Raw genomic sequence first — 13,331 nt, 5'->3', positions numbered from 1 at the left:
TTATTTGAAATTTTTAATTTTTGATCTTTAAATTTAATTTTTACAGTGATAACAAAACTTTTAAAATATAAATTTTAACTTATTTTTTTTTACTATGTATTAATTTTCTTTTATAGTCTTGCAAATGTAATCTGTTAAATCTTAATTAACATTTAAAAACCTATACATTAATATTTATTTTTTAATAATTGAGAAATTAATAAAAAATAATATTATAAATATTTTTGATTAATAATATTTATAAAAAAATTTATTTTTAATTCATTGAGATATTATATATCTATACATGACCTAATTAATAATTTAAATTGTCTATTTAAATTTTTTATTAATAATATTTATTTAATTGATAATGAAAAATTCCAAGATACTTTATAGGAGATCTCCTATTGCTTTGAAATAATAAGTATTAAATGTAAATTATTTTTATTTTATACAAATGAATAATTTTTTATGATTTAATTAATAATTTAAGTTATCTATTCATATTCTTTAAAAATAATATTTATTTTTGATTGATTGAGGGATTAATTGAGGAATTAATAAAAAATAATATCATAAATATTTGTAATTAATAATATTGATATAAAATAATACTTATTTTTAATTAATTGATGAGAAGATTAATTGAGTTTAAAATTAAGTTATAAATAAATATTATAAATAGTATTCAAAAACTCATGCTTAATTTTTTAATTTAATTATTATTTTAATTTATTAAAAAATACAAGCATTTAATTACTGCTACGTTTAATAATTAATGTAAGTTTTGAGAGAAAAAGTTTTTTTTACAAATTATCATACTTTTATATATATATATATATATATAAAGATTATTATTTTTCCCGGCAAAACGTGAGACGAGGGTTCCAAAATTTGAATCTCCCTCCAAGTGGAGTTGCGAAAGATAAATCCGAGATGGCCAGCCAGCAACTGCCCCTTTTCACTGGTTTTCTTCATCGATTACCATTAGCCTGCCATGGCAAACCACCAAGACGATCTCGATCTCCTTCTCTCTCTTCAGGATAGGGTTTTAGAAACCCCTCCTGCTTCTCCCTCTGCTCTCCACTCTCCTTCGCCTGGTAAGCCTCTCTCTCTCCCTCTCCCTCTCTCTATCACACTTTTTATTCGATGATTCGTTTGTTTTTCTATCTGGCTTGAATGGATATTCGAGGGGGCATATATGATTTTCCTTGATTTGCAGGGTACCTGTCGGACGATGGGTCGCCCAAGCGAACGGGGCAGGTGGATATGTCTGATTTCCGTGATGCCGTCCAAGATTGCCTCGATTATGGGCCTGAAAATGCCAAGCAAGCTCTCAAATCCAACCAGATTATCAAGTCGAATGATCCTCTGGTTGAAAAGTTTTCGGGTCTGCGAATTCGGTACGTCAAATATCCAATTGATACACCGGTTAAGTAGTCGGTACGCCTTGTTTGCTAAAATTATCTGTGGTGTTTTTATTTTTTTTAATATTGCATTCGATTAGAGAAAAATCCTCCGTTTTACTAGCCAAAAAAAAAAAAATCCTAGACTTAAAGCTCAAGCTTAGAACTGGTTATTGCCGCATAAGCCCTATGTGTGCTTCTATGGACAACCAAAACTAAGCCTTTAATGAATAGATTATTATTTCCATGCACCAACTACGTTCTAGGAATTTATTTATATCTTTTTAAGTTTCTTTGCCTTGCCCTTTTTAATTGGGTCCAGGAATCAGCTGGTCTCCTCTGCAGAACTGACCAATCGCTTTTCAGATATTCGATTTGTTCGGTTACAAGCAATAAAGTATGCCTTCCCTTTTCTTGTTCTTGCAAAATTACTGATGCAACTGTTATGTGATTAACTTATAACACACCACTACTGGGTTTTCAGGAATGTCCTAATGGGGGATACACTCTCTGGTTGTTGGGCAACTGTTGGAGTTCTAGTTGAGAAAGGGATTCCAAAAGTTAGCTCTACAGGGAAGAACTATTGTATATGGAAAATTGGGTGTTTAGATGAAAAGACTATTTCTGTTTTCTTGTTTGGTGATGCTTACCAGAGATACTCAACAGAGATGGCTGGAACTGTTCTTGCTTTGTTTAATTGCGCAGTTCGCAAAGACAATTTGGTACCAACTTCTAATATGCTGATGATTTTTTGCTTTATAAGGCTACACCAGATTATTGACATTGTGTGCCCATTTTGCAGGGGGCAGGATTTTCCTTGAGTGTTTATTCTGCGACTCATGTTTTAAAGATTGGCACATCTGCAGATTATGGAGTTTGCAAGGGGAAAAGGAAGGATGGGATGGCTTGTACACTAGTCATTAATAAGTATGTTGAAACTCCTTCCAGTTTTTATATCAATTGCCGCTGCTGCTATGTCACCTTTTGCACATTTGCACTGAAGACAATCAGCAAAGCATACTGGTTTTTAGGAATGTTAAGTTGATTGTGTTTGGGATAGTTATCTAGATCAAGATTGCAAGTGCTCTTTCGTTGTTTTCATTACAAACACATTCAAAATTTTTTAAACGCGAAAAATGCTACAAACAAAAAGAATGTGTTTTTAACAATCTCAAAACACACTCAAAACACAATTAAAAATGAATTTAAAACTCAAAACTAAAACATGAAGAGAACAATCCCTTTAGTTATCTCTTCTATTTGTTTTGATATGTGTTCATACTCCATGATACTTGTCTTTGATAACCTGTACATAAGCAATTTAGGCTCCTTTCTTCTTGAAGATCCTCCATAAGACTTCTCTAGTGACTATAACAAGTTTTTTGTTTTAATCTATAAACATCATATGCTAATCTTTTTGGTTATCACTATATTTTTCATTAGGTGCCTTACAGCCTTAGCAAGTATATGACTTCCATTGTTGACTTACCAAACATGAAACCAAATTGGTTTTCGGACATTTTAGTTTCTCTTCTTACTATTTGGTGAATTACTCATTCTCGACGTTTCATAGTGTGGCTTATTTAGATTGATTCCTCTAACTTCTACAACTTCAAAAATCTCCTCTATTATTATAAATAGGCACTACCGTTCTCTTTCTCCACTCATCTGCTATCCTTTTCATATTTGATTTTTGTTGTTGATTTGATTGCCTAGTTTAATCTTGTAATAGCTTGATCTGAAAATTCATTATGGAAACCATGATGAGGTGGGATTTCCAGGTCGTATATTATTCTGCTATGCAATGGTAATTTGACCTTCCTGGACAGACTAATAAGTTGATTTGTCATTGGACGAAGCATAAAAATCTGCTTTTTAGTGGATTTGGTAACAGTTCACATGGTATGGTTAGATTTTTTTCTTTTTTTTTATATCAAAAGTAGAACAGAAGTGGCTGAATGGCCTACTTTTTGCTGAGACAGGAAGGATGGGATGGCTTGTACACTAGTCTTTCTTTACCTGTTTTTGGAGTGTTTGTGTTGGCTAAATTGTATTAATATTTGAATGTTTATTGCCTTGATTTGTTTCCTTGCCTTATTTAATTCACTATTTGGTTAGGGTACTGAGGGAAAAAAAGAAAAAGAAAAAAGAAGAAATATGAATGAGGAAAAAAGAAAAAAGAAATTGGCCAACATACAAAACAAAGAAAAGACTTAAAAAAAAGTAGGTTGATAGAATTGAATCCCATGATCCAACAAGCTACAGGTTTCATGTTGGGATTAGAAAAATCATGCTGGCAGCTGCTCTGGGAATATGCAGTAAGCTATTTTTTTTCTTTCAAGATTTTGTAAGTCTTGATTGAACTTTGTTTCTCATCTCCTCTTAATTATAACTGCTACTTTGACCTATTGAATTCATTCTGCAACATGCCAACAGCATGTTGTTTAGTAAAAAATTATACTTTCATAGCTTGCCTTTGCCAGTGGCTCTTCAAGCTTGAATGCCTTTGACTTATGTTGTCAGATACGAGCATAGAAATGTAGGTGGTCCATGGTCAAAACCCTTCAACCAGATGTGTTGTTTTAATCCCTTGGGATTTTAGCTTCAGTGGAAAATGAGAAGATGTCTTTAAGGGACATTTGGACTCAATGAATTGCTAAAGCTAAATCATGTGCTTTTGAAGGAATAGGTGAGGCTACTATGATAATAGCAACAAATTGAGAATGTGATAGACTGGTAATCCTACTAGCATCTATGAGTTGCCTCGGGGCTGCATTTGGAATCTTAGACTGCTAAAACCAGTTGTATAGGTCAAAATCAGTTTCCTATTTCCGAATCCCATATTCTTGGGATGACCCACATCTTTATTTGTTCAGGTTAGTCTATTGCATGTGGAGTGTGCGCTGAAAAGGTTTTTGAATTTAGCCACTTAACAGACTTACTTGAACAAGTCTAGATAAGCCAACCCCGATCTGATAAGTTTAATCTGCAATTTACAAACAAAAATCTTGTTTTGGTGTTATTAGTGGACATGCCTGAAATCACTGAGGTATGACAAAGCAATCCAAAACTGAGAGTGATTGTTGCATGTCTTAGAGGGCTATTTGTTTAATTATTCTTAGTTGGAAATGTTTTTCCTATTATCTGCCATATAATTGCAGTATAATTTTGCGTTGTCTCTTTGTAGAAAAACCCATTGTACTAACTTCCATTGTTTGTGATCTTAGGCGTCATGGTATATATTGCTCATACCATAGATCAGTAAGTTTGAACTTTGTAAAGCTCGATCTTTTTTGATCCTTTGGCCTTTGGTACAAACCTACTAACGTGCTTTGTCCCACCAATTTGTTACAGAAAGCATCTCAGAAGTACTCTGTTACCCGGACTGAGCTCAAGGGAGGGTAGGCAAACAGTTTTGATTTTGTTGAATATTCTTTACTGTTGCTTGATGAGGACCATATTTTAAACTGTTTTTGATTCCCTCTACTGATTTTAAACTAAATTCCACCTCAGGAATTTAAAGACAGCCTTCAGGAATCCTCTTAAGTCGGAAGGAATTTACTTGGTTGATCCTCTGGCAGACAGAACAAATGTAAGAAAACCCATGCAACCAGTGAAGTTGTTGTCTGTAGATGCGTTGAAGAGGGCTTTAAGGTTTGTACTAGTTATCTTGGCTCATTCTCAAGCCTTTTAGTTGCCAACAAAAAAAAAAAATGTGCTGTAAGACCCAAAGTGTTTATGGACCAACAGGGCCATAATGTTCTGTCTCCCTTTAGCCCTCCTAAAATGTTTATGACCATCTGAACATTCAACAGAATGGCAGGCAACCCAACAGTTCATGAGGGCCTGTCATGATGCTTACCCTCATTTTGAGGAGAAATTTAGCATGCAAATTCCAACTGCATTGTTTATCACACTCACAACACCAGATTGGTTTATAGTGTGTGCTGACTTTTTTATACTTCACTGCAATGAGTAGCAATGCAGGGAAAGTAACAACCAATATCCACTCACAAGGAATAAGATTTCTCACTGAAGTCACAGGTTTAAGATCGTATCTCACCTCTGAAGTTAAAACATGAAAAGTTCCGGTGTGGTTCAAATTTCATGTATTTATTTACTCTCTGGTTACAGGTAAATTGGTTCCAAAATCTACAGATGGAGCTTATGTGTTGCCTAATCTACAAAGCTCAACAAAGAGGTGAATAAAGTGGCTTCTGACCTTTTCTACCTGCAATTTATCAGTACTTTCACATTTCAATGAAAACCTGTTGTTTTCAGATCATTGTCAAGTACAAGGTGTGATACATCTGCAGTCAGAAGTCCACAAACAAATGCAAAAAGAACGAAATTGGAGGATGGATTACCCAAGAAAGCAGAGGTTAGAGAAAAGATGATCGAGTTAGATTTTGTTAGCTCAGATGAAGAAATGTGAGACTTCCTTGTTAACCCCCTTTACAATGTGGTGCAACAGTCCATCTTCTAGAAAGAGATGACGGCCACAATTCCTATGCATGTGATTGAGGATTATAGCTCCAACAAGACACATAGTAGAAATATAAATCGGTGATAGTGGTCCCCTTTGTTCCACTTCCTGTTACTGCATTGAGTGGGACTACTTTCTCCAAGGGCAACCAAAAACTTCATCATATGTGGGCTCTTCAGATTTGTTGATATTTTGAGGAAAATGAAGTTTTATTGGTTTCCGTGCAAAAACACAGTTTTATCCATTGGGGCACTGGAGATTTGACCAACCACTGTATACTAGAATCCTCCGATTTTGAGGTTGGCTAATTATGATTGAAAAGCTTGAGAAATTCCGTAAGTGCTAGCTGTTGAACTTGATGCTCTTCTTTTGAACTGGCTGGCTTCAGTATTTAAATCACAAAATATGTAACGTTCCTGAGGTCCTCTTAGAGATTTCTGGTTGTGAAAGTTTAGGTCCAGTATGATTATCAAATTTCTTTTTAGGGTGACATTTTTACTGTTGAAATAATGTTACTGTAAATGTCTTCTTTGTCAAGTCTAGGAAGGTAAGAGTTGAGTTACAAACTTGGATGATATGAAGTTCTAACTGCTGACATTAGCAATGACTTCTAACTGAGAATTTGGGATTGTAGCTATATCTATCCCAAAATCTATTCTTTTGGCAGGGAATTGGCGTTTTATTTTATGCTGGTGCCCATATTATAAGCCTAAAACTAGAATGGGTATGATTTTAGTTTCTTTTCTTTGGTATTTCTAATTGAACTGTACATGTATATTGAGGGAGGAAAATAGAACATGAAGGTGAATATATGAGGCTGTAATATGTCTTTGTCAGGTGCAGGGAAACTGATGGAGAAGGTTGTTGGATGGTTGGTGAACCATGCACATGGGAGTAGGTAAATGGTCTCTCCATGTGAACCCCTAAGTACCTGTTTGTTTTATAGCACATTTGGCTCCTTAAACTATTATTAGCTTAACCAAAAGTTGAGTACTTTACATTAAAAAAGCATCAGGTTAATTGTCCTTTACAACAAGATTGTTATGACCTGTCGCTTTAGGTTTGGTCTCCAAAACCCTAGAAAGGTGTGCACATTATGTTTTATTAGGCAGAACTAACTCAAATATATAGATATAGGTAAGTTAGGTTGTGCTGATTAATCATTAAACCGACTCTCTGCTCAAACAATAATTGTATGATGAGGTGGTTGCCTGCCAAATGTTCCTTTTCGATTGGGTTTCCAATAAACAAATTAAGGTTTAATTACTAGTTTTGGAATTATCATGTGATGACGCTGGTTTGCTTGGCCTATAGAGTACTCAACCACTGCCTTTTTTTTATTGTTGAAGCAAAGGGCTCTGATGATGTGTGGTGGTTCACATAGGCTCACTGTCCCTGGGTCTTGATTCTACTTTTGCTACCTCCTTAAGCCAAATCTATTTCTATTTTGTGTACTTGAGTAGTTTATTCCTTGGAAGTAAAAATAATGTGCATTAGAATGTTGATGATGGGTTTTGGATCTTATTGACTTTTATAGGAAGTCCTCATCAGATTTTATAATAATACGTAGCATTATCATAGCAACCAACTTTGCTTAGTAATAATAAAATTACTTTTTTATTTATGAGTTTTAAATTGTAATAATAATTTCTTTACAAACCATTTGAGCTCTCACAAAACAAGGAATTTATTTGCAATATTATAAGCATGAATTTCATTAAGATTTAACTTGGTATTATTAACAACATTAATGGTAAATTTTCATGTAAATAATTCAAACAATAAAGATTTAAATGTAATTTATCCAAAGTTTATAGGAAATGCATTCCATACTCAAAGAAATATGTAGTCTATGAAGATTTTGTTTAAAAAATGTAATTGTTTGCTGCTTATTGTGATGCTTGGAAGAATGGAGCTTCCCTCTTAATTGAAATGTGAGTGAGGATTGTTCACATGCTCTTGAGTTGTGAAGAAATTTTATGTTTTGGATTTGCTTTAGCTTCCTTAGAAATTAATTATTTTTATAAAAAGTTTAAACAAAATTATTCTCATCTTCCCTTTTTGGTTCTTGACTGACATGCATTTAAAACAACTGCAAAAAATATATAAAATGTTAATTCTTCTTTTGTATTTAAAACATTTTACGTGCAATATATATGTTGAAATTTATTACCTTTAAATTTTTGCTTATTTGTACATGTAAATGTAATTTAAAAAATAGAGATGTTTTTACTTTTAGTTTTATTTTTTTTAAAAATATTTGTCAAAAAACTTGTTATGTAATTATAAATGAAGGTTAATAGTGTTTTAAGATCCGAATCCTAAACTTTAAACTCTAAAGTCTAAATCAAATTGATTAGTTAAATTGGTGAACCAAGAAGTAAGTCTAAATCCAATTGATTAGTTAAATTGGTGAACTAAGAAGTACTTACAAAAGGGGTCATGAAAAAATTAATAGCAAAAAATTGATTGATTTTTTGCAATAATGTAGAACCAATTCAACTAGTTAAATTCTTTTTTATACTTTTAAAATGTTAAAAAAAATATAATAATAATTTTTTTTTTTAGGGAATATGTATATGATTTGAATATTATATATAATTTTTAATATAGAAATATTTTTTATTTTTAAAATTTAAATATTAGATTATAGGTTTTATTTTAATTTCGTCATAAACTTATCCTAACATTGTTTTATAAACTTTTTTTTAATCACAGGACAATATTGCTTTGGGTAAATTTTAATCATTTCTAAGCTTTACTTAAATTGTACCAATCATCCATGTATTTTAAACTAGCATAAACCTCTTTTATTGTTAACTTATTGTGTTAATTAACTATTTTGCCCCTATTTTTTAAAATCTCGCATCTCTTTCTTCGGCAATCGTCTCCTCCTCTTTTCATGTCTTTTGTGTTCTTTATCTTTCCAACCAATGGCAAAGTTATGACTTTGGGTCGGGGGAGACAAAAGTCTCAAGTCTGTATGCTAAGTTTTTTTTGTAATACATTAAAATAGTCATAAACTTATAATTCAATTAAATAGTTGATAAATAGATAAATTTAAAAAAAATGACATATTATTCATAAATAAAATACAATAATAAGTTCAATGATTGTGCAATCATAAAATATGTTGTTTTAAAATATTACAAATAAACTACATAAAAAATTAAATCAAATTTCATAATTGCCCTCGACGAGTGCTCTTATTCCGAAAATGTTGTATGATTAACTCATTGCTAATGCTGTTGAAGACATCTCTTTCAAATATGTAATCAAGCAATCATTCATCCAACCATCTTCCATCTAATTACACAAATGACATTTCACAAATTTCATTGTAAAAAATGCCATTTCCATAGTCGTCGCAGTAGTAACAATTAAGGCAAGTGTCAATTTTATGAGCAAATAACTTAAAAAAGATACACAACATGTCATTTTGTCTCGACTAACAACTTACCCAAACTTTCAATTTCCTTCAAGTTTGTGAAATCACTGCTATAGCATGTGTCATTGACATAAATTTCGAGTTGATTGCCAAGTACTACTAACAAATTGAACCAACTTTTGCTCGTTAAAACTTAAAAAATAGTTATTAGGATTCAGGCACTCCATACAAAGAAGCAATTCGGTAGTTACCTCAAATAATTGATCATTGAACTCTTGAAGTTACATATTTACAACACTATGTAATAAATCCACTTTATAGTAATGTAAATTTGTAACCATTGGAGTTTTATGTCGTGCCCTTCCTTTGAGCTTATAAACATCATCCATGTTAGAAATATCAATATCTTGTTTAATGCAAAACAATATGATTTCTTTTAATAAAACATCCCAACCACTATCTTTCATTAATTGTAATCTATCTTTATAGATTTTAACCTGAGCCATAGCAACAACACTAATGATAGCTCATTTGTTACTCCTAATATATTTTTCATTAAATGCAAAGCAAATGCAAAAATAAAAATTTGCACCAAATCCAATAGCCAATTAGCTTCAGCTTTTGTACAATTTTTTTTACAATGTATTCTAAAACATCAAGTGTAGAAGAAAAATTCAAAATCAATTTCATCAATGTGCTATAATGTGAACTCCAGTGAATATCACCTGGTCTTTTGAGCCCAATTTCTTGATTTAGACCTCATCCACTGAGAATTTCTCTATTTCCAAGTGCTTCTTTAACTTTAGCCATTTCTTTTCTTGAACCATGAACCCCAACAACATGTAGTACATTAGAAATCAAATTGAAAAGTGATGCAATTTACATATGATTCTTTGCAACGATGACAATTGTGAGTTAAAGTTGATGAGCAAAATAATGGATGTAAAAAGCAAATGAATTTTCTTTTTGAAAAAATACTATGCAATCATAGGGGGGTGAATTGAGTGTTTTGAACTTTTATTGATTTTAAAGTATTTTTGTATAAAATTGTATATACCTTTTCAAAATATGAACACTAATACTTCAAGTGTAACCTTCATAGAAAATGATATGTAAATATGTGTAATGCAAATTTAATGCAACCAAAATGAATCGTTTAAAGTCTTTGAATTAGAATTAGCTTAAGAGGGAAACTATAAAAGGAAACTACACATAGAGATTTTATAGTGGTTCAGCTAGCCAATGGTTTAGTCAATCAACTTACTTGGATAGCTTTTGTAAGATGGTCAACTACAAATCTTCTTACAAATGGCTTTTAACAAAATTACCCACAACCACTACCTTTTACAAAGATAAGGCGTAATCTTTTTACAAATGACTTTGAATGGGATCAGTCACAACTATTGTATTTTACAAAGATAAGGTGTAACCTTTATGTTGTACCAAAATACAACAATTGTGATTTGTAATGTGGGAATGAATGCTTAGTGTCTGCTTGGCTCCAGGCGAAAGTATTCGCCGAGAAGGAAGAATAGGCTCTAGGAGGACGAGCTCTGGGAAGAGAGATGGTTTGGGGAGAAAAGAAAGGGCTCCGAAAGGAACACAGAGTCCGGCTAGACTTTACTCCAAAAAGAACATACTTGGCCTGGGAAAGAAGTGCTTGTCTTGGAAATGATGCAACCCGAGAAGGAAACTCTTAGTTCGGGAAGAAAGAACTTAGCCCGGGAATGAGGCTCTAGGACTAGGAGGAATGTACTCCGAGAATAAACGGGTGTTTGATTGGAAGGAATTTGAAAGAAAGACACTCTATTCCGAGAAGACGACTACTTGCCCTAGGAGGATGGCTACTTGCTTTGGAAACACAGTGATTTCCTCTGGGTGAATTGCCATCACGAATAACAGTTAGAAGGCTTGTAGGGATTTTTCATCCATGAAGATGATGTTCTACCCTTGTGTTTAGTTTTAATGATGAAAAACAATACCTTGTTTTATCCCTAAGTCATGAGTCAAGTCTATGGTTTTCAACAAAAATCAATTTCAAATGCTTTGTTAAAATGAAAACTAAAAAGATTTATCATTTTCTATATTAGTTGAAGATTTGCAAAGTCAAGTATTTAGTCTTAAAAGAATCTCCTAAAATGATTTTCTAATTAGCTTTGAAGTCGTTGGTCAACATAGAGCTAAAATTGTTCTAAGGCAAAAGACCATCTTTAACATATATGTGTTTGATGAAAATCCAATTTTAAGTATGAAAAATCATTTATGTTAATCTCATACTTCAAAATAAGCTTTTATATTTTGAAACGTGCATGAAAGGTTTTGGCTTGAAACTTAATTGTATGAAAAATCCTTTAGTTCATGCATCATATCTTGAAACTCATTTTGATAACGTTTTAATATTTTTTAAGTCTGGAAGACTAGCACCTTATAAGGAGACATATATGAAAATGTTTCCTTTTTAGAAAACTAACTCCCGGTAATTCAATAGCTAACATTCATTAGTGATAAAATGATTTTTAACGAATTTTTCAAGAAATAAAAAGTGTATATCTTGGAGGTGGTAAAATCGCAAAATCCTAAGTTCCTACTAAAATCCAAATTCTACTTTTTTATTCTTATGGATTTTGATTTTTTAGATATTTTTATTGAATCCAAATGGAGTGTACTTTCTTATTTACATTTATATATTAAAGTAAATGGAAGGTAAAATATAAATTAAACAAAATGAGGACATTTACTTAAACTAAAGAAATGTAAATATGTGGTGATGTTTTGTATTAATCAAGTGTGCTTCTACATGTTATCTGTTAAGTTTCCAGATTTTCCAAGAAGATAGTCGACTATGTTGTTTAGTGCTGTCGACTATATATGGCCTCTGTCAACTATATTTCATTCTGTCGACTATTGTGTAAGGATAGTCGACTATGCTATTTCATTTATCGACTATTTTTGTTTTGTAAATTCAAAATTTTCTTCACATTTTCACATCTGTCGACTATACATTTGTATTTATCGACTATGGGATTTTTGTGTTATAAGATAGTTGACTATGCTTTTCTGTCTGTCGACTATGGCTAGTTTTATTTCATAAAATAGTCGACTAACCTATTTTCTCTGTCGACTATGTGTTTTGCAGAAAGTTTCCAACGGTTATTTTTTCAAATCCCAACGGCTCCAAACGGCTATATTTCTCTTCAACTTTGTGGGACACTTATATATACATGTCATGGATGATCAAGAGAAGGCTAATGGACGGGAACGAATTGATTTGAGCTTACATTTTATATTCGTTTGTATTTACAGTGTTATGTGCTTTCATTGTTATACTTTTCTCTCCAAGGCTTCGTTCTATTATTGTTAATACATTCATTTAAGTCTTGTTTAATCTTGAGAGACATTGTAACTAAGAGATTCATCTCTTAGATTCTCTCACATTCTATATTTCCTATGCTTCCTAGCTTGTGTAGCTAGAGGGCCCATTTTGAGTGGGAGGTTTTGTATTTTCTAGCTAGCTGTTAGAGGGCTTGCTTGTATAAGCAAAAGGTTGTAATTCCTAGTCTTGGACTAGAGGACCTACTTGGTTTAAGTAGGGGATTTTAGTAGATTGTTTGCAAAATCCTTAGTGAGGAGCTAAGGTAGTGGATTAGGCTTGAGTTAAGCCGAACCACTATAAATCCTTGTGTTTCTTGTACTTGTGCTCTTTGATCTATTTATCTTTCCAAGCATTTCGTTTTTCCTCACTTGGTTCACATATTTATTTTTTGTAAACTTTCATCTGTCACTTTTATATACTTCACGTTTTATTTCATAAAACCTCATTTTGTGTTAAAAAGCTTTTCAAGTTCAATTAAGTTTTTAAAATAACCAATTCACCCCTCCTCTTGGTGTGTGCCATAGCACCTCCCGTTCTAACAGAAGACCCTCTGATGCTTAAGTTATTATCAGACGAAAGCAAATGTAGAAGGTGTTCACTGAATGAGAATGATGTTATTGAAAGTGGAAAAAGTCCATTTCTTCTATCAAATGGCTAGATATTTATAGGCGTGAATCCCGAGGACTTCAAAGGGTC

At 32.4% G+C, this 13,331-nt stretch overlaps 1 protein-coding gene across 2 annotated transcripts; it reads left to right on the top strand.

The window, feature by feature from the left end:
• The first annotated feature begins 886 nt into the window (after positions 1-886).
• On the top strand, positions 887-6,465 carry LOC127801235 (uncharacterized). Of its 2 annotated transcripts, XM_052336165.1 has the most exons (12): positions 887-1,082; positions 1,205-1,385; positions 1,711-1,785; positions 1,873-2,110; positions 2,191-2,315; positions 4,616-4,649; positions 4,743-4,789; positions 4,902-5,042; positions 5,368-5,432; positions 5,523-5,589; positions 5,670-5,769; positions 5,863-6,465. In XM_052336165.1, the coding sequence occupies exons 1-12, from the start codon at positions 980-982 to the stop codon at positions 5,872-5,874; spliced, it is 1,188 nt and encodes a 395-aa protein (XP_052192125.1). In that variant the 5' UTR covers positions 887-979; the 3' UTR covers positions 5,875-6,465. The 2 variants fall into 2 exon arrangements, with proteins under 2 accessions (XP_052192125.1, XP_052192124.1); XM_052336164.1 differs by having other exon boundaries at positions 889-1,082; positions 5,670-6,457.
• Positions 6,466-13,331: the final 6,866 nt, after the last annotated feature.

This window comes from Diospyros lotus, chromosome 5 (genome assembly GCF_014633365.1).
Source record: "Diospyros lotus cultivar Yz01 chromosome 5, ASM1463336v1, whole genome shotgun sequence".
Lineage (NCBI taxonomy): Eukaryota > Viridiplantae > Streptophyta > Magnoliopsida > Ericales > Ebenaceae > Diospyros > Diospyros lotus.
Note: the sequence above shows the minus strand (reverse complement) of the source record. Positions and strands in the feature narration are given on the sequence as shown.